General features: G+C 38.4%; 1 protein-coding gene across 2 annotated transcripts in view; it reads right to left on the bottom strand.

The window, feature by feature from the left end:
* The window catches only part of GALNTL6 (polypeptide N-acetylgalactosaminyltransferase like 6), a 1,184,120-nt gene that overhangs the window by 100,672 nt on the left and 1,061,509 nt on the right, over positions 1 to 21,939 (bottom strand). For both annotated transcript variants that reach the window (XM_034661384.1, XM_034661383.1), the window contains exon 9: positions 19,610 to 19,727. In XM_034661384.1, the coding sequence (XP_034517275.1) occupies positions 19,610 to 19,727 (118 nt within the window). The remainder of the gene's footprint in view (positions 1 to 19,609; positions 19,728 to 21,939) is intronic.

Consider the following 21,939-nt stretch of genomic DNA (forward strand, 5'->3'; position numbering starts at 1 on the left):
CTCTATGATATGGAACAGTGGAAAGAACACATATGCAGGGGTTTGAATTGAACAGGTTACTCCCCCTTTCTCATTGTCTTGTTGTCATCTTCTATCAAGTTGGAGTCATGTGTCTACTTCATAAGACGGTTGCAAGGACTGCATTAAGTAATACCCACAACACCCTTAAGTGGCCCATAATAGGTGCTCAAGAATGGTGGTCATATGATATATTACCTACTGGTCAACCTTTATTCTTCCGGTATATTGGGTCTCTGTGGGGTGGTTGTTGTGTATACACACGTTGACCTCTATGAGAGGGGTCAGGTTATACGACAACGTGCAAGTCTGTGAACGTGCGTGTGTGACAGAGGTAGAGATTGTATTCTCAACTGTTACTGTCACGGTTTGGAGAAGAGGAGGCAAGTTGTGGGTCGATGTATGCTGGCCTTGTGTGTTGTAGGTTGTTGACGTTGGTGTAAACAAATCAAAATCTTATACCTCTACAGTTAATGTATATATATTCCAAGGCTCTCTATGCTATCGTTATTGGGATTTGGGGTGAAGGGCTTGAGAATTGTAAGATTTTTTTGGCTTACTGCCTATACATATGTCTTTGTAGCTGGGGGGCAGGCTTACTTTCTTGTTGCAGATTTACCCACCAGAAGCATGAGAGTGATGAGATTATATTTCCTTTTTCTTGTTAGGGAAAAATGGCAGCCAGAAAAATACAAAAACTTGAAAAAAAATGTCAATATTAGAAAACAATTTCAACAGAAAGTCAAATTGACCTTAACACAGGTACTGAATGCTATGTAAATTGTTATATTTGCTCACTTTACCACTGTCTATAAAAGCTAAAATAAAATTAAACAGGGAATTAGGAAAATGCCATCAGACATAAAGGAAGTAACAACTGGGAGGAATTCAGACTTGCCTCTAGGCTTATATCTAATGGACATAAAATTTAACTTGAAAATGCTCTGTTACACCTGAGGTACCTTTTGTCGGGTAATTGAAATGAATCTCAGACTGGCTTGTGAGACATTTAACAGCTGTTTCTGTTTATCTTTGAGTTTCTGAATGAGTTTAGAGTCATTTTAATATTTTCTTTGGAAGATCAATTCTGGGCATGTTGAATTAAAATGGTTATTTTTATGTCACCTAGGCTAAATATTGTAGGGAAAAAACCCCATAGGAACAACTCCAGATATTTTTGTGTGTGTGTGAAGGTATAGTGTGCCATAAAAAGGCTTCTGTCACATTTTGGATACAAACTGCAACTACACTTTGAAGTATTTTGCAGGCTCAAAAGTAAGAAGAGACCTCTAATATACTGTCTCATAAAAGCAATGAGAAGGCATATAAAATATTTTAGAATCATCCTTGGCATAAAAAGGATTTCTAATGAGCACATTTTATAAGGCTGAATTTATTTCTAACAAAACAATTTGTACAAAGCATCATCACGATAGTTTATATAGAGATGGCTTAAGGGAAAAAGAGTACATTTTTAAAATGAGATTGAGTTGTACCTTCTAGGGAGGCAAATAAACTATTTTGGGAGCATAAATTAAACACCCTTGGAGTTTTTTGTATTTTCAGACCACTGTGGAGAAAGTGAGAAGTGCTCATTAATTAAAACTCTAGATTCTTTGCTGTGTACCAGATGTTGGTGCTGGGAACCAAGGTTATGGAGATTAGCAAGCATGGGGACTGGAACCTGGGGAGAAAAATCCTCTTTGGGATGCTGGTGTGTCATTGTTTTGTAATTTCTCCCATGAATCTGTGAGTCATGTAATTCATGGAACTTTTGCTGCAGACAGTGGTGTGGTCACAGCTGGATAAGAGACACTTGAGGCAGGAGGAGAGAGGGGAAGAGGGAAATGAAGCTCCCTGGGGTCCAGACCCATGGAAGGGAGGCCAAGGCTGAGAACACACTGAGTGAATTGCAGATTCTCTTTGCTCGAGGGTTTTCTAGTGGACCCAAGTCTTTGCATTAGCTTAGAAATTTTGGCCTGTCTGTATCTGGGATTTGTCTTTAGAGTATGTATTTAAGCAATCCTGACATCCATGTAAATATATATTAACATATAAATGCAGATTTGGATGTGTTTTAAAGGCCTTCCTGACAACCTAATCTATGCTTACCCCGATTCCAGCAAACCTCTGACCACCCAATCTAAACCCTCTCCACTAAGAGGATAGCAAAGCCAGGGGCCTGTAAAAGCCTGAAGAGACCATCTATGAGTATCCAGTCAGGTATCAAATTTAATACTGTAGACTTGGGGGACCTGAAAACAGGGCAGCTGTTTAAAATGGTTTATCCTCTTGGGATCTATTTTTGTAGGAAGTGTGATACAGGGATCCAACTTAATTTATTTTTCTCCAGAAGAGCAGTTGTCCTATACTATTTACTAAGAAATCAACTATCTTCCTCTTGATTCGAAATGTTATCTCTATTTTATACTAAATTCCCATATTTATCTGTATTTATTTAAATTCTGTGCCAAAGATATCTCTGCCTATTCATTCAAATTTTATTTTGTATTTTATTATCAGCTATGATTAACTCCCCATCATTGTTTTCCCAGAAACTTTCTTAGTATTTTATTTATCTGTTTTGCTTTATGAAGTAAAAGCAATGTGTCTAGCCACTCCCCAATAAAATTTGTTTTACCACTTTAAGGAGCATGCTTGGGGAGGATTCTCTACTTTATGAATTTTCATGTATTCAAGTCTTGTGTGTCCCTCAGCAGCATTAAAATCTTTCTTCATGAGGTCTAGGACATTTCTTAAGTTTACTCCTAGCTGTTTTTTCCCCCTACTATTGTAAATGATATCTTCCTTTGGGGTTGGTGTTTCTATATGTAAAGGCTATTGTTTTCTATGTATTTACACACACACACACACACACACACACACACACACACCCCACATAAACATTTCACTCAGTCAACTTACTAAATTGCTTTTTGTTTGCTGTATTTTTCTAGTTGATTTCCCTTGCGTTGTTCAGGTAGGTATAGGGTGATATTATCTGCAATTAATGAAAAATTTCACTCCTCCCTTTGAATTTTTATGTCTTATATCATTTCTTGTCTAATGGAATTGCCTACTATCCCCAGAATAATATTAAGTGACATTAAATAATAATTTAATTCCTAAGGTTTCAATTTAAGCGAGCGGATGGTTTTTGAGTTTAGGTATGGCTATTATACAAATATATATTTATATTTAATCCTGTCAAGTAGTAAGTATTTTGTTCAAAGGTGGATTGCAAAGTTTATCAAATGCCTCTATATTACCTATGAAGAAGACTATGTATGACCTTTAAAACTTACAATTAAGGTGAACCATGTTAATACCTGTCCCAAGAGTGAAACATATCTATCAGAGCTGCACTTATTTTGGTGTATTAAGCTTTTTTTTTAAGCTAAAATGTTTCTTTCTTATATATTTTTTTATTTTAATACTTTTTTTTATTATATTATGTTAGTCACCATACAGTACATCCCTGGTTTCTGATGTAAAGTTTGATGATTCATTAGTTGCGTATAACACCCAGTGCACCATGCAATCCGTGCCCTCCTTACTACCCATCACCTGCCTATCCCAGTCCCCCACCCCCCTCCCCTCTGAAGCCCTCAGTTTGTTTCTCAGAGTCCATAGTCTGTCATACTTCATTCCCCCTTCTGATTACCCCCCCTTTCTTTATCGCTTTCCTTCCCTACTGATCTTCCTAGTTCTTACGTTCCATAGATGAGAGAAATCATATGATAATTGTCTTTCTCTGCTTGACTTATTCAGCAAATGTTGAGAATTCGTTCTTTCTGATAGCTGAGTAATATTCCATTGTATATATGGACCACAGCTTCTTAATCCAGTCATCTGTTGAAGGGCATCTCGGTTCCTTCCATGATTTAGCTATTGTGGACAATGCTGCTATGAACATTGGGGTGCATATGGCCCTTCTCTTCACTACGTCTATATCTTTGGGGTAAATACCCAGTAGTGCAATGGCTGGGTCATTAGGGTAGTTCAATTTTTAACTTTTTAAGGGACCTCCACACTGTTTTCTAGAGTAGCTGTACCCACTTGCATTCCCACCAAAAACGTAGGAGGGATCCCCTTTCTCCACATCCTTTCCAGCAATTGTTGTTTCTTGCCTTGTCAATGTTTGCCATTCTAACTGGCAAAAGGTGTTATCTTAGTGTGGTTTTGATTTCAATTTCCCTGATGTCTAATGATTTTGAACATTTTTTCATCTGTCTGTTAGCCATTTGTATGTCTTCATTGGAAAAGTGTCTGTTCATATCTTCTGCCCATTTTATGATTTGTTTATTTGTTTCTCGTGTATTGAGTTTGAGAAGTTCTTTGTAGATCTTGGATACCAGTCCTTTATCTGTGGTGTCCTTTGCAAATATATTCTCCCATTCCGTGGGCTGTCTCTTAGTTTTTTTGACTGTTTCCTTGGCTGTGCAGAAGCTCTTTATCCTGATAAAGTCCCATAAGTTCATTTTATCTTTTATTTCTCTTGCCTTTGGAGATGTGTCGTGAAAAAGGTTGCTCTGGCCGATGTCATAGAAGTTGTTGCCTATGTTCTCCTCTAGAATTTTGATGGATTCCTGTCTCACATTGAGGTCTTTCATCCATTTGGAGTTTATCTTTGTGTATGGTGTGAGAGAGTGGTCAAGTTTCATTCTTTTGCATGTAGCTGTCCAATTTTCCCAGCACCATTTATTGAAGAGACTGTCTTTTTTCCACTGGATGTTTTTTCCTGCTTTATCAAAGATTAGTTGCCCAAAGAGCCGAGGGTCCATTTCTGGGTTCTCTATTCTGTTCCATTGGTCTATGTGTCTGTTTTTGTGCGAGTACCATGCTGTCTTTGTGATCACAACTTTGTAATACAGCTAGAAATCCGGCATTGTGATGCCCCCAGCTTTGTTTTTCCTTTTAAATCACCTTTTCCTTGGTGATTCGGGGCCTTTTCTGGTTCCATACAAATTTAGGACTATTTGTTCCAGTTCTTTGAAAAATGTCATCGGTGTTTTGATCACGATAGCACTGAAAGTGTAGATTGCTCTGGGTAGCATGGACATTTTAACTATGTTAATTCTTCTGATCTGTGAGCGTGGAATATTTTTCCATCTTTTTATGTCTTCCTCAATGTCTTTCAAGAGTGATTGATAGTTTCTAGAATATAGGTCCTTTACGTCTCTGGTTAAGTTAATTCCAAGGTAACGCATGGTTTTTGGTGTTATTGTAAATGGGATGGATTCCCTAATTTCTCTTTCTTCAGTCTCGTTATTCGTGTATAGAAATGCAACTGATTTCTGGGCATTGATTTTGTATCCTGCCACCTTACTGAATTGTTCTATAACTTCTAATAGTTTGGGAGTGGATTCCTTTGGGTTTTCCATATAGAGTATCATGTCATCTGCAAAGAGAGACAGTTTGACTTCTTCTTTGCCGATTTGGATACCTTTGATCCCTTTTTGTCTTCTGATTGCTGTTGCAAGGNTCTCTGTTACTGTTCCAGTTTCTTGAGGTAAGAATATAAAAACTGGATTTTAGATTTTTCTATTCTTTTGAGTGAGGCTTGGATGGCTATGTATTTCCCCCTTAGGACTGCCTTTGCAGTATCCCATAGGTTTTGGACCGTTGTGTATTCATTCTCGTTGGTCTCCATAAATTGTTTAATTTGTTTTTTGATTTCCTGGTTTATCGAGTCATTCTTGAGCAGGATGGTTCTTAGCCTCCAAGTGTTTGAGTTTCTTCCAGGTTTTTCCTTGTGGTTGAGTTCCAATTTCAGAGCGTTGTGGTCTGAGAATATGCAGGGGATAATTTCAATCTTTTGGTATTGGCTGAGACCTGTTTTGTGTCCCAGAGCATGATCTATTCTTGANAATTTTCAGAGTGTTGTGGTCTGAGAATATGCAGGGAATAATTTCAATCTTTTGGTATTGGTTGAGACCTGTTTTGTGACCCAGAGCATGATCTATTCTTGAGAATGTTCCATGGGCATTTGAATAGAATGAGTATTCTTTGGTTCTGGGGTGTAGTGTTCTATATATATCTATGAGGTCCAACTCGTCGAGTATGGCATTCAAAGCCTTTGATTCTTTGCTTAGTTTTTGCCAGGGTGTTCTGTCTATTTCTGATAGTGGGGTGTTGAGGTCCCCTACTATTACTGTGTTCTTATCTATATGTCTCTTTATTTTGGTTAAGAGTTGGCTTGTGTATCTTGCTGCTCCCCTGTTGGGGGCATATATATTAATAATTGTCATNATTTGGTCTATTCTTGAGAATGTTCCATGGGCATTAGAATAGAATGAGTATTCTTTGGTTCTGGGGTGTAGTCTTCTATATATATCTATGAGGTCCAACTCGTCGAGTATGGCATTCAAAGCCTTTGATTCTTTGCTTAGTTTTTGCCAGGGTGTTCTGTCTATTTCTGATAGTGGGGTGTTGAGGTCCCCTACTATTACTGTGTTCTTATCTATATGTCTCTTTATTTTGGTTAAGAGTTGGCTTGTGTATCTTGCTGCTCCCCTGTTGGGGGCATATATATTAATAATTGTCATATCCACTTGTTGAATACTTCCTTTAAGAATAATATAGTGCCCTTCTGTATCTCTCTCTATGGCCTCTAGTTTAAAATCCAGTCTATCTGATATNTTCTTGCTGATAGTGGAGTGTTGAAGTCTCCTACTATTAGCGTATTTTTTATCTATATGTCTCTTTATTGTGGTTAAGAGTTGGCTTGTGTATCTTGCTGCTCCGCTGGTTGGGGGCATATATATTTATAATTGTCATATCCACTTGTTGGATACATCCTTTAAGAATAATATAGTGCCCTTCTGTATCTCTCTCTATGGCCTCTAGTTTAAAATCCAGTCTATCTGATATGAGAATTGCTACTCCAGCTTTCTTTTGAGGTCCATTTGCGTGGAAGATGGTACTCCATCCCCTTACTCTAAGTCTGAATGCATCTTTGGGTTCAAAATGAGTCTCTTGTAGACAGCAAATGGATGGGTCATGTCTTTTTATCCAATCTGCAACCCTGTGGCGTTTTATGGGAGAGTTTAAGCCATTTAGATTGATAGAGATTATTGACAGATATGATTTTAATGATGCCATTTCTCTTTAAAGTCTTTGTATCGGTTGTGACTTGCTGCTCTGTATCACTCTTGGGGACTTTTTACTTTCATAGAACCCCCCTTAATACCTCCTGTAGGGCTGGTTTCGTGGTTACAAAATTGGTCAATGACTGGCAATTCTGGAAGGTCTTTATTTCTCCATCAATTCTGAATGACAGCTTTGCTGGATAAAGGATCCTTGGCTGCATGTTTTTCTCTGAAAGAGCTTTAAAAATGCCCCCCCAAGCCTTTCTCTCATTCCAGGTCTCTGTAGACAGGTCTGACGTAATCCTGATACCTTTGCCTTGGTACGTGAGAAATTTCTTTGCCCTGGCCGCTTTCAATACTGTATCCTTGGATCTAATATTTGCGAATTGCACTATGACATGCCGTGGCGTAGGTTTGTCCTGGTTGAGCTTGGATGGGGTCCTCTCTGCCTCTTGGACACGAATGCTTGTTTCCCTTGCTAGATTAGGGAAGTTTTCAGCTACAATTTGTTCAAATATCTCTTCTAGACCTCTGTTTTTCTCCACCCCTTCAGGGATGCCGATGATNTCCCTTGGGGATGCTGATGATTCTGACATTAGATCGTTTCATCGAGTCAGTAATCTCCTGTAACCTACATTTTTGGGCGTGGATTTTTCTAAGTCCAGCTTCTATTTTCGTTTTTTCCTCTACTAACCCATCCTCCAATTCACTAATACGTTCCTCTGCTTCGGTGACCCTGGCCGTCAGAGCCTCTANATTTTTTTAAGACCAGCTTCTATTTTCGTTTTTTCTTCTACTAACCCATCCTCCAATTCGCTAACGCGTTCTTCTGCCTCATTCATCCTGGCCATCAGAGCCTCTAGTTTTGACTGCATTTGGCTTATAGAATTTTTAATTTCTGCCAGATTCACGCTCATTTCTGCCCTTAGAGATTCTATATTCTCAGTAACATTTTCGTTAATATTTTTTTCAAGTCTATACATCATCTTGACCATTTTTACTCTGAATTCCATTTCTGATAATTTGGTTATATCCATATACATTAGTTCTGTGGCAGAGGCCACAGACTCATTATCTTTTCTTTGCTGGGGGGGACTTCTCCTTCTCGTCATTCTGATGAAGAGAGATTGCAGGGTTGTCCAGAGCCCAAGTGTTGACTGGGACCCAGGCCGTGCGCCCTTGTTTTATAGAGATCTTAGGGATGTGGGCTTCTTCCTTAAAGAGTTTATTTATTTATTTGAGAGAGAGAGAGACAGTCAGCAAGAAAGGGAACCCAAGCAGAGGAGTGGGAGAGGAAGAAGCAGGCTCCCGGTGGAGAAGCCCGATGAGGGACTCCTTTCCGGAACGTTGTGAACGAAATTATTGACTGAGTCCCAGGCCATGCGCCCTTTTTTATAGGGATCTTAGGGATGTGGGCTTCTTGATTTTTCAGCCTGCTTTCTGGGGGAGGGGCCTGCTGTGCCGATACTCAGGCAGCCCTGTTTGGGTAGAGTCTCCGTGTCCCCTGCGAGGAGGGATGGGGATGGGCACACTGTGAGCCGGTATTTCCAGGCTTTTGTTCTCTGGCAGCTTTCCCTGGTGGTCCTGTGCCTCTTCTGAGAGTCAGAGCAGCAGCGGCCGAATCTCAGCCTCTGTCACAGAACAGAGGGATCGCGGACCGTTCTCCACTGATGTTCTGGCTACTTTAGCTCTGTTTCTGTTGGTTCTGCTCAACCCTGCAGCGTCGCGGGATGTGCGCCCCACACCCGGTGTCCCAGCCCTCACTTCCAGGGCTGGCGTGTCTCTTTCCTTTGTGTCTCTAACACTGCTAGCCGCCAGCTGCCCCACGTGCTCGGGAGCTCCCGGTCTCAGTCTGGATCCAGTGAGCACACTAGAGCTCCGTGAGATGTCTGGTGGCGCGTGCTCCTGGCTCACGGTCTCAGTCTGTTTTCTTGCAGGTGCCGGTCCCCGAGTCCGGACTCTCCCCGTGCAGGTGGCTACCCCTTCCCGGTGCCCAAACACGGTGGCTCCCTCCCCCTTCCGTTTATCTTACGATATCTCTGCACGGTTTCATGGCTCCCCGCTTCGTACCTCAATACTCAGTGATGGAGATGTTCATTTGTAGAGATCCAGATGTATCTTCCTGCGTCTCATGCTGATTCCGTGGATGTTCAGGCTGGTCTGGTACCTATCCAACTCGACTCAGGGGATCAGCTGAAAAAGGGGTCCCCTACTCCTCCGCCATCCTAATTCCCCTATAGTATGATCTTTTATTATTAATTTTTAATGTTGGAATTTACAAGTAAAATATGTGTACTTTTCTATCATTTTGTGCTATCTTGGTCAGAATTTGCTATCAATATCATGCATCAATATTACATAATGGTTTTAAAACCAATTAGATTTCTTTCTTTTTGGATGTTAAAGAACAGTTTTTGGAAAACATTGCAGTACATATTCTCTAAAGACTTGTGAGAAACTGATAGCATCTGGTTCTTTAGTTTTTAGAGGGGATAGCCCTTCGACAATTTTGTCTACTTCTGCGGTCATCAGGCCGCATGATAGGCACAATCCGTCTTCCCCAAAATCCCGCACCACAGTGTACATGCCCTTGTCTCATCTCCCTTTGTGTGTGGGAGAAACTGTGACCATGATGTGACCATCTGTAATTAAGTGACATTATGTGGAAAGGTGAAGGAATTTTGCAGATAAAATTATTGTCCCAATTTATTTGGCCTTGAGTTAATCAAAGGGAGATTAACCTGGGAGGGTCTACCCTAACTCATGAGTCCTTAAAAAGGACTGAGGGAAGGGATAGGAAGATTTTAAATATGAGAGAAATTCTACTGGTGGCCTTCAAGAAGTAAACTACAATGTTGTGAGACGGCCACAGAGGTGGCAACATGGTATCCACATGACAACCAGCACAGTGGGAAGGTCAGTCCCACAACCACAAAGACATGGATTCTGCCAACAACCTGAGGAAACCTGAACACAGATCTTTTCCTAGCTGACCCTGTGAATAAGAATGGAGCTGGCTGAAAACTTGATTTCATCCTTGTGAGATCCTTAGCAAGAGGCTCCACTGAAGGATCCTGGACTTCCAACCCACAGGCTGTGAGAACGTTTTGTGTTGTTTTAAAGCCACTAAGTTTGTGGTAATTTGTTATGTAGCAACAGAAAAGGAATATAGTCAGGTCAGTTTTTTTTTTCTTTGTCCACATGAGTTTTGTCATTTACATTTTATTGAAAATCATCCATTTCACCCACAATCTTAACCTTATTTGTCTAGACTTGAGCTGAATAATCTCTTAGAATTATTTAAATTTTTTCTAAATTTGTGTATTTTCCCATTATTTTATTTTTTAAGATTTTATTTATTTATTTTGACAGAGAGAGACAAGCCAGCGAGAGAGGGAACACAAGCAGGGGGAGTGGGAGAGGAAGAAACAGGCTCCTATCAGAGAAGCCTGATGTGGGGCTCGATCCCAGAACGCAGGGATCGTGCCTTGAGCTGAAGGCAGACGCTTAACAACTGTGCCACCCAGGCGCCCCCCATTATTGTTTTAGTTTGTGTATCATTTTCTTTCTTTTTTAAAGGTCAGGGTTTTTTTTTTTTTAAATGACGTTTTCCTAGTTAATCTGTCTCTCTGTGTCTCTTATTATTTATTTATTTTTGGTGATAAAGAACTAGCTCTTGCACTATCGGTTTTTGGTTTTCTAAATCATTAATTTCTCTTTTTATGTTTATTACTCTTTCATCTTTATTTCCTTAGGTTTATTTCATTTTTCATTTGCAAACTGGATTTGGATGTTTAAATTTGCTTATTTTTATTCTTTCTTTATATACATATATATATATTTAAAGATTTTATTTATTTGTTTGACACAGAGAGAGAGACAGCCAGTGAGAGAGGGAACACAAGCAGGGGGAGTGGGAGAGAAAGAAGCAGGCTCCCAGCGGAGCAGGAAGCTCAATGTGGGGCTCGATCCCAGGACCCTGGGATCACGTCCTGGGCCAAAGGCAGACGCTTAATGACTGAGCCACCCAGGCACCACTCTATCTTTTTATATTGATACAAGAACTTAAGAATCTAATTTTTCTTCTGATCACTGCTTTAGCTATATCTCCTAGGTTTTGATTTACAGTATTTGAATTTGAACATTTTTTCCTAATATGACACTAAGATGAGCTCCTACATCTTCCATACATTTCAGTCCATTACTTTCTACCGTTGTTGATCTTAATCTTATTTTGTTCCTTTTTCGTAATGCTATCCTCCCTGTCCCTCTATGTTTTCCGCCTACCTCTTCTCCTTTGTGCTGCTTTCAGTATGACCTTCATTTTGGTGATGGTTTTCTTTTTCTTTTTTATTTTATCCTGACTGCTGCTACTTTTTTTTTTTTCATCTCTTTCTCTTACCTTTTGATGTTTTGCCTAATCTCATAAAGTTCAGCATTTCATATTGTTTTGCAGAGTCAATTACTTCATCAGCATTTTCAAAAATTTTATAACAGTGTATAGCAACATTATTTTGGCTACCTTTTTTCATTTTTCCTGGTCCTTTCTTTTTTTTCTTGTAGTATTTTTATGTGCTGTTTTCTTTAAAAATTATTATTATTCATCTTTGCATAGGAAGGAGTCTTACCAATTAGAGTAGGTATTCACTGCATGACACAAAATTTGTGTGGGAGTGAATTAGTTTAGCCTGTATTTGTCCACATCCAGCAGAAACTGGCTGCTGCAAGACTGCTCATCATATCAGGGATCTTTCCTCCGTTCTGCCTCAGTAACAGCCTGCTTCCTGCAAATATGGCTTATCTATCTGGTACCTCTTTTAGAACTGTCCCTGACCTCCCATTTGGTGCTTCTCTTCTGTGCCAAACTCAATCGAGGGAAGCCCCGGCCACCAGCAACCACACCTGTTGCCATTGTTTCAAACAAGTGTTGTCAGTTTCCCCTGTGAGGATGTGCCAGTTACTTTGGGGAATTGAGATCTGCTGGCTTTAAGTGAGATTGGTAGCTGTGGTCATTCCGTCTTCCCATTCTCTTGCTTTATCTTCATTTAAAACACTTTTACTGCATATGATAACCTTCTTCATACATTGTGGTTGGGGGTAAGACATGTGATAATTGGTCAAGGATAAAATTAGTATTTTGTTTCTGTTTCTTGTTCTTTTTTCAGTGATCTTGAAGAGAAGATCTTTTTTATTTTAAAGTGTTAATCTATTATAATTGTAGAACATTTAGTTGTTGAAGTTTTAGTTTACTTAAAAAAAATTTTTTTTAAAGATTTTATTTATTCATTCGACAGAGATAGAGACAGCCAGAGAGAGAAGGAACACAAGCAGGGGGAGTGGGAGAGGAAGAAGCAGGCTCATAGCTGAAGAGCCTGATGTGGGGCTCGATCCCATAACGCCGGGATCACGCCCTGAGCCGAAGGCAGATGCTTAACCGCTGTGCCACCCAGGCGCCCCTACTTAAAAAAAATTTTTTTTGATGGCCATATATCACGTAGGGAAACTTTAAATTTAGCTAATTTTGTGGGGTTATTAATTTTGATTATTTAAACACTAGTAAATAAAATTCATGTCTGCTTGAGAAGCTCTGTAATGAGGTTAAGCTCTAGAATATATGGTTTACGGAGCTATAACAATTCCAAATTAATGGCTGTTATCTTGTTTGAGTAAAGAACTGAATGTTTTATTCTCAACGATTAGTCCCTATTGTGTATATTCAATTCTTATTGAATAACCATTGCATTTGAACATAGTAAAAAATTAAATTTTATATTAAATCATAACAAGAGTTGTCAGCTCTCATATTTAATAAAAATCAGATAGAAAGAAACTGCATTTCCTTTTTCAAGTGGTTTCAGAGAGTGACAGTAACCACTTTTTTTTAAACCAATGGCATAAAGTCTTCTATTTTTCTAGCTAAGAAAAATTAGGTTAATGGTTTTGAGAGCCAACCTGAATTCTAATCCTTGCTTTGATATTAACTAGGCAATGGCCTATTTTTACAATTATGAAATAGAAGTTATATTTTTACATTACATTAGTGTTGAATAGCATAAGAAATTAAATTCAATGACCTTTAAGTGCTAACTCATTACTTTTCCTGTTAAGGGACCGAGTAATAGTTACTATCACCACAGGAAGAACAGAATGCCCAGAACTTTGGAACACTGGTAACTCCATGTAAAGATTTTACAAGTCACAGACAGATTAAAAAAAAAAAAAACTAAAAAGCCCCCAGGATGCTGTCTACTGAAACCTCAGACCTACCGTAGTTACTTTAAAATGTATATATTTATTTGTGTGTGCCAGGATTATAAATTGAAATACTCGTCTTGTTACGCTCAATGTGTTTTCCATTTTCTTTTTTTACTCCAGGAGCATTTTCTTCCCTAGCCACACCAAAGTAGAAACAAAGATTCAAAGAAACCCCAGAAGCTTATTTTAAGACTGATTTTTTCCCCCCACTTTACAGAGACTATACAAGACTGGGTCTGGGGGAAGGAACGGAAGTGACAACGAGAAAACAGGAGAGGGCACTAGTCTGTTGGAGCAGGGTGCAGAGGACAAGAACCCATCCCTGTAAGACACTGGCCATTCAAAATCTTTGGGCAGCCATCCTTAGGTCAGGGCAGTGGGGCACCGGGTGGGGGTGAAGACCAGAAAGAAGAGCCTCACCTCAGACCTGAACTAAGTGAGCAAGTTACGTCTCTGCAGAGGCAGCAACACTCCTGCCTCTGCTGCATGAGCTTCTCTCTTATTGGATTTAAAGTTTCTGACAGCAAGGACTGAATCTCTGTTCAATCAGTTCAATGTATTAACCATCACTCTATGCTTTGTGCAAATGTATTGGATAGTGTTCATACTATAGCGGACCTGCACTGAATATAGGTTACGTTGAATACACCTGGACTCTTATCACTCCCAGTAGTGAAGTTACATGCTTACCTTGAATGTGATTATGCTGGTTTAAAAAAAAATGTAATTATGTAATTTAATTAAATACCCCTTAAACTAATGAAATATGGTTATGAAAACAGAAAGAATTGTTGTTCATGCCAAAACAAATTTGAGGAGTTTGGAAGGACTGAGTCGTTATTTAAAAAATTTGTTGTCGGGGCGCCTGGGTGGCACAGCGGTTAGGCGTCTGCCTTCGGCTCAGGGCGTGATCCCGGCGTTATGGGATCGAGCCCCACATCAGGCTCTTCAGCTATGAGCCTGCTTCTTCCTCTCCCACTCCCCCTGCTTGTGTTCCCTCTCTCTCTGGCTGTCTCTATCTCTGTTGAATAAATAAATAAAATCTTTTAAAAAAATTTGTTGTCAAATTAGGTATGGACGGAGAAACGATTGAAGATTGGGCAAAATCATGAAGAAATTAAAAGGATTCTGTTACCCTATTAAGATAGTTTCCAAATGTCTTTAAGTTCTCATTCCACTGAAAGAAAACCTAACTGGAACTCACAGCAAATGCAATATGGGTATGGTTCTTGGACCTCTACTTTTACTCCAATCTATGGACCCAGATGCAGAAAGAAAGCTTTAGCCTCTCTTGCGTTAGAAGGGTGGTGAATAAATGCACATTTATATATATTACTTTAGAGGGAATTTTTAACGTAGTTTTTTTGTGTTTTCCTTCTTTAATTGATGTGTATTTTTAATGAATGAAATACTCAGCTCAGTAGTACTTGATCCAAGGACTTCTACTGGCTTCCTTTTGGCCTTTTTCTGCAGAGTCTAGCTTGCATGGTACATAGACTCACAGTGAAGGTTTCTGATTAATAGTTGTAGAGAGAATAAACAAATTTCTCAGGAATAAATCTGACTGGTTAGTTAAAATCTCTGCAATAAATAGGAATAGAAATAGAAGTATGAGTTTCTATCTCTGGAAAGAAAAGCACTAAGTTGGGTTTGCTGTGTAGACTCAGATAGGTGAAGCAGATAATTGATGCAAAGTCTCATGGTTTATGGCTCAGTACATTCATTTGTTTGTGTGGTAATTAGGAGGAGCTGAATTTTTAGGAGAGGAGAATAAAGCAGCTCGGGGAATAAATGAATGTGGATATAGGTTGAAAGAGGAGAAAGAATATAGCAAGGGAGGCTAGTGAACAGGCTTAGTCCTGAATTATTACTGTGATATGGAAATAAAATATATTCTAAACAATACTAACGATGAGTAATTGCAGTGAATTGATTCTCTAGGCTACCACTGGAAAGTAAGCTCCACCAAAGTGAGAATCTTCTCACATTTATCTTTGCATCTCAAGAGCTTAGCCCAGAGTTGGCAAATGGTAATAAATACATAAATGTCTGTTGAATGAATTAATGACCGAAAAGGGCTGAAGGGTTATGAGATGTAAGATATCCTCAAATGTCCGAATCTTAAACTCAACACGTGGGAAGGATGGCAGCACAGGACAAAGGTGATTGTGCAGTGTGTTACCCCCTTAAGAGTGGCTTTGAAGCAGGCTTAGGGGCTCCCAGGTTTGTTAGATTCATTCTAGGACATAGGGTAGCCAGAGTCATCTCACCTGCACAGCTGAGGCTCTTTCCTGACTACAGATGGCACAGCTGAGGCTAGTGAGCAAGGGCTCTTTCCTGACTACAGATGGCCCAAGAAATGCTGGGTCAACGTGGGACCATGTTGATGGTCCGCCCGTAAGGGTGAAAGAGGGCAGCCCAAACCAAATTTAATTTAATGCTCTTCCACCTGGGTCTAAGCTTTATATCTCTTGCCAGAGAAAGTGATGGGATGGAGTCCCTGGGCTTCCTCCTAAATTTCTTGTGGGTGCCTAATTAGTGTGTATTGCTCATTTTTATTTTCTGGAAAGAGTTTTCTGTAATTGAAGGACAGAATTTTTGAAAATGCTGACATTTGGCCTTTTATTTTCGGGGAATGGGTGTAAAAAGGCACTCGGAAAAATCAGAGACTCATGGTTTAATATTATTTCAATAAGTTAAATGGTAGACGACATTTAAGGGTGTGGGTTATCTCTTTTACACCACACCGTGCAGTCTGTTTTGGGTTCCTCTTTGTTTCCAGGTGCAATTCCAAGTTGAGTACATGGAACAAGGCCTGGAATAAATTAGATGCTCAATAAAAGCTTTTTGAACGACTGACTGAATGCTGTTTTCTCCTCCCTAGCAGCTGGCTAACCTAGCAACATTTGAAAGACAGCTGGATAATTCTGGGCCATGCAGGAGTTCAGAATCATACTGAAAGAGACTGAAGACTGGGCACACAGATCATTTCTCTAGAGAGCTCTTTTCCTCAACTGCCTCCTGAAAATTACACTTGTGTTGGCTTTTATGTTATGGCACGAAATCTACTCATCTAATCAGATGTTAGAAAAAGGAAAGAGATTTGCACAGAAAGAAAATCGAGGAGCACTCTTAACCCAAAAAATGTTTGTCCAAAAACTACGCCTTTAATGTAAAGCAGAATTTTCTAGAAATAATTTATTTAGCAATGGAACCTTGTCATAAATTGTGGTAAAATGATTCTTTGATTAAAGAGTAAATAGCAAGGAACAATGCCTGATAATGACCATAGGTAGAAATCTTTTGAATCAGGGCTATTAAGTTCAACACTTAAAACAATTTCTATATTACGATGTGAAATCGACTTGTAAACTCTGAGCTATCCGTACATATTTCCTGAATCTCAAGTGCCGGCCAGTGTATATCTTACAGTGCTTTGCCCTGCAAAATTAATCATAATTTATGGAATATGTCCCAGGATGCAGATGTTTGATTTTTCTTTTATTTTTAATACCATTTCACAGAACTAGTTGTGTACAATTCTTTTGATTCTTTTCACACGGAGAAAATTCTTTTTGCTTCAATGCAAATTCTACCAAAGCCTGTTTAAGTTTGTCCCCTTCATGTTACAAATACTAATAGGGAGGGACAGGAACCCCAAGGTCAGCACACAATAGCAAGAAGAATGAAGGGGTACGTCTGAAATGGGACCCTGTAAGAAATAGCTGTTGCCAAAGAATCTGTCATTCCAACCAAACAACCTGGGACAATTTAGGCCTGATCTTCCAGCACTGTTGCCATGGTTTCTAGACAAAGACTACACGGCTGTCTTCCAATTATATCCTTCAGAATGACAGATAACTGAAAAATAGGAAATGGGGTAATAAAATCTCAGGTCACCCAGAAGAGGTGTGATAGGCACAAGTGACACCGAAATGAGAGATGCGTGTCTATGTTTGTTTAAGAAATGCTTTTGTGATTTAGAATGCAAATGTATGTTGGGCAAGTCCACTAGACTTTCCTTAGAAATTTTATCCATCACCCAGCTCATTATTCAAAGCCAGGTATTTCCTGCTTAATAAATAGGTTCTTTAAAACATTGTAAACTTAAAGAATCTGAACTAACAGTATTTAAGGAAAAGAAATCTTGAACAGTGAAGAATAAAAAGTATTTCTTGAATCATGAAGATATTGCAGATACAGCAATGCCTTTTTTCCCCTTAATGCTGGGGTCAAACGTAATGCTGTTTTTCCAGTTGAAGATCCGGATTATTGCAAACTTCGCACCTAGCTTTGAGCCCTGTCTGATCATCAGTGTTATTTTGCCAGGGTCAGCAGTAAGTTTGCCGTCATGCTATTGGCTGTAAGGAAGATACTTGCCTTTTCAATGAGAGGAAAAATTACAGCGAGATCAAAGGGTTCACAATGAACTCTAGTACTGGTTCTGTATTCTCTGCAGTTAAGCAGAAATGGACCATTTTAATCCCAAAGCAGCACTAGGTAATTTACATAATCTTGAACGTTTAAAACAATGTTTAATGTAAAATCTTTAAAGCGGTCAGTCTCAGTTTCTTCATTTGTAAAATGGAATAACACCTACGTCTTAGAGTGCTGACTTTAAATTGGATAATGTGTATAAAGCATTTAGTTCAGCATCTGGCTCATACCAGTAAGTGAATGTAGTTTTGTCATCATCACTATTAAGCTGCCTTCTGTCATATACATTGTGGCAAGCGTGAAACTATCACTATCACAGAGAAACAAACGAAATTGGTAAATTTAAGGATTTAAAACCACATATCCGCAAAAAGGCTTTTAAAAAGTACTTTAGACAGCTCATGAGTGGCTCAGACGGTTAAGCATCTGCCTTTGGTTTGGGTCATGATCCTGGGGTCCTGGCATGGAGTCCCAAGTCGGGCTCCCTGCTCAGCGGAGAGCCTGCTTCTCCCCCTCCCTCTCCCTGCTGCTTCCCCTTCTTGTGCTCTCTCGCTCTCTCTCTCTCGCTGTCACATAAATAAATAAAATCTTAAAAAAAAGTAGATGTGACATTAGATGTGTTTGAATGATGGTGAAAAAAGCATGAATTTACTAAATGGTATTTCAAGGACTACTGCCAGCAGAGTGAGATGGAAACTTCTAGATGGCCTGAAACCTGCAATCATGCCTCCTGAGTTTCTCCTTAAATATATTTATTTTTTGACACTGTGAGGACAACATAACATTTTTGTCAATATATTGAATATAGCAGTTACAATTTTATGAAGATCAGTTTTATCATTTTCTTTCTATGAGTAAATTCAAAGAGTTTAGCTGGATTCTTAAGTTTGATTTCAGGATAGTTTTTTTTCTTCAGCAAGAATTGGTTTGATTTTATAATGGAAGTAATTAGGAAAAATGATTTATTTAGTAAGAGATTTCTGTATGATAAACCTTACAAAATCAATCTATCTTCTGTATAAATAATGACAATGATAAGGAAAAAAAAGAGAATGAATTTCTTTTCCTTTATGAGACTGCTTTTTTAAAAAAAAATAAAACCCATCTTGGAGGCTGGCAGTACAACCTTTCACACAGTTTATTTTTCTTTGCTTGTCATGTCTTCACATGTTGTGGTGAATTCCTTTCATTCATAAACCCTGAGATTTGAATTCTATCATATGTGTGTACATATATATAATAAAATATATAATTTTGCTGAGTATTTATGATCAAAGAAGTAGAGACCTGGGCCATTTCAGATAAAAAGTAAAAAATTCACATATTATGGAATTATATGAAAAATAGCCTGAATTTGTTATTCATATTTTAAATTACTCTTCTGTTACTGAAATTTTGGAATAACTGGTTATTATAAAAATATGAACATTATTTCTAAAATAAATACAAAGGGCAGAAACTCTAGTAGCCCAATTTCTTTTGTCTTAATTCTTTTCTCTGTATGTTGTAAGCGCTGTGGAAGAAAAGCTTTGTCAGTGGAGCCCCAGGTCTGTTGGCACACCAAGTTTTCTGCCTGCAAATGAGGTTTCTAATTATTCCTTTCATGCATTTCTTTTGTGGCATGGCTACATGTCCCCGAAACATCAGAAGGAAGCAGCTTTTCTCATCCAAAAACTGACTTGGAAAGGTGACATATCTATTTTTGCCATCATCTTACAACACATCTGTCATGAAACAGAATGATGACAACTCTATGGGACTCTTCAAAATTATGTAGACATTGTGTGAAGAGGGTCTTGGTAACTTACCTTAAAAGAGATTTCGTATTGTTCTCCTCCCCAGATTTCTAAACCTGGATCATAGCCACCCAACTCCCAAAACCATTTTCGATCCACAGCGAAGAGACCTCCAGCCATAACAGGAGACCTGTGAAAGGGACAAAATACAGGACTATGAACATCCGCTTGGAAAAAAAATAAAAGCAAACTTCAGTGTATGTTTCAGTAGTCAACTGTATGACGCTTTTCAGCACTGGTTTTCTGTAAGTAGATATAGGTTCTCATTGGGTCTCTAGGGGCTCTTGCAACCCTCATGAGCTTTTAACTTCACGCTTCAGTTTCTAGTGCAATTAATGCTCTGTCGAGCCCCATTTGCTCCATATATTTATCATTAGAGAGAAATACATGACTGTTAGCGACTGATATCTTGAGATATCACTCAATTTTATGACTTCTTCTTAAATGAAAGGAATCTTATGCTATCAGTCAAATGAAAGTATAGAAAACACTCTTATAGACAATATCTTTGATTTCATCTCTCAGTACAGATTCACCAAGAATTTCCCACTGACAGGTCATGTCCACTTTACAGACTATGAGATGATCAATAGAATAAAATAACCAACCAGAATTGGTTATTTAAATTACAATGCCAAAGATGGGCTTTAAACTAGGCCTTCTCACTGTAATTATACTATTCTTTTTAGGCTTTCTCTGCCTTTCTACGAAATCTTCCTTTAGGTCAAATAATAATTTTCAAGTATTCCATTCCTGTTAGGACACACTGTAGTTCTGTTGTTATGTAATGAGATAACTTTTAATCATTGGGCCCTGTCCTAGAATTTTTGTAGTTTAAAGGTAGCTCTAACTTTTTTGAGTACTCAATATGTGCTGGGCTCTTGGCTAAAAGTTTTACTCAATTCTTTTGATTCATCCTCACTACAACACTGTGAATACCATTCCTATGTACTGTTTGAAGAAACAGGCAGAGAGAGGTAAGGACCAGCAGGCTGGAGCTAGTGGTGGTCCTGGGGCTGGACCAGGTCCTCTGGTTTCAAAGTCCCCCCTCTTTACCACAGCATTGTTTCTGTTTCAGTGTTTGGGGGTTACAGAGAGATGGATACCTAAATGTAGATATCAAACAATTAGAAAATGCTCTTACGCAGACAAAGAAATCTATAAATACACACATTTCCAATATAGTTTTTGTGATCATTTTGAAAAATTTTTGAAACAAAGGATATTTATAAAAAAGAGTACAAGGCGTTTAAGTGTTGAAGATACACATTTTCAAATATCTGTAAGCATATTAGACACGCCAGTTTAGAGACCAACTGAAGACTAGCTCTTGGTAATGTTTGATGAGGCACTTGAACAACATAAACCTGAATTTCTTTGTGTGCTATATATTTCAAAGACTTTGTATGTTAAAATGGTATTTGGCCTAATTACTTCAGTTGAAGAGTATTTTTTAACGAGTAGGACTCTGTGTAGTTGGAAAGATTACAAGGCAGGAAACGGGATAATTATTCCACCTAGGAAAGTGAGCAGGATTAAAAAAAAATAACCTGAAGAATCTCATGCATTTTTTTTATTTTGTTTGAAATAAAAATCCTAGAATCAGATGTAACCTACTTTATCCCCTTCTCCAGCAGCCTAATCTTTTTCCATTTTCCACGCACTGAATTTCAGAGCAGAATTACAACTGTAGCTGGAACAAATTAGGACTGTAACATGTACTGGGTGCAGCTCCCCCATAAACACACTACCACAGTATAAACTCTGTTTCCTCAGGGCTTGAGTGTCAGTGATCGGAGCTACTCAATCCTGTTCAAACTGAACCACAAATGGAAAGATCTTAAGCCATACAAAGGTACTCTCATTTGATCATGGAAAATCTGAGACCAAAGTGCATCAAAATTTATGCTGTGCAGAATAAATCTCAAAACTAGAATTATCATAAATTTGGAATTATAGATAGCAGCAAAAGAAAGACCTATATTGATTTTTTGTTTGCATGTATGTATTGTATACAATTTGTTGGAAACACAGTCTCTTATTTTCTTAATGAGTTTATGAAACAAACCATGTAGTGTATTCTAGGTTAATGTGGGATATAATAAAATGAATTCAAATGGATCCTTTTTTGTCTTCATTGATGTTTTTACCAAGCTACAAATAAATTAATGTTTCCTGTCTTGATTAGTGTGAATGACTGGTAAGGAACCAACTTTTCATTTATGTATGTATTTACTCATGTTTGTCCACTAATCTTTTTTTAATAATAATTTTTTATTTTGTTTTGTTAGTCACCATACAGTACATCCTTAGTTTTTGATGTCCATTAATCTTTTAAACAA

This window comes from Ailuropoda melanoleuca, chromosome 5 (assembly GCF_002007445.2).
Source record: "Ailuropoda melanoleuca isolate Jingjing chromosome 5, ASM200744v2, whole genome shotgun sequence".
Classification (NCBI taxonomy): Eukaryota; Metazoa; Chordata; class Mammalia; order Carnivora; family Ursidae; genus Ailuropoda; species Ailuropoda melanoleuca.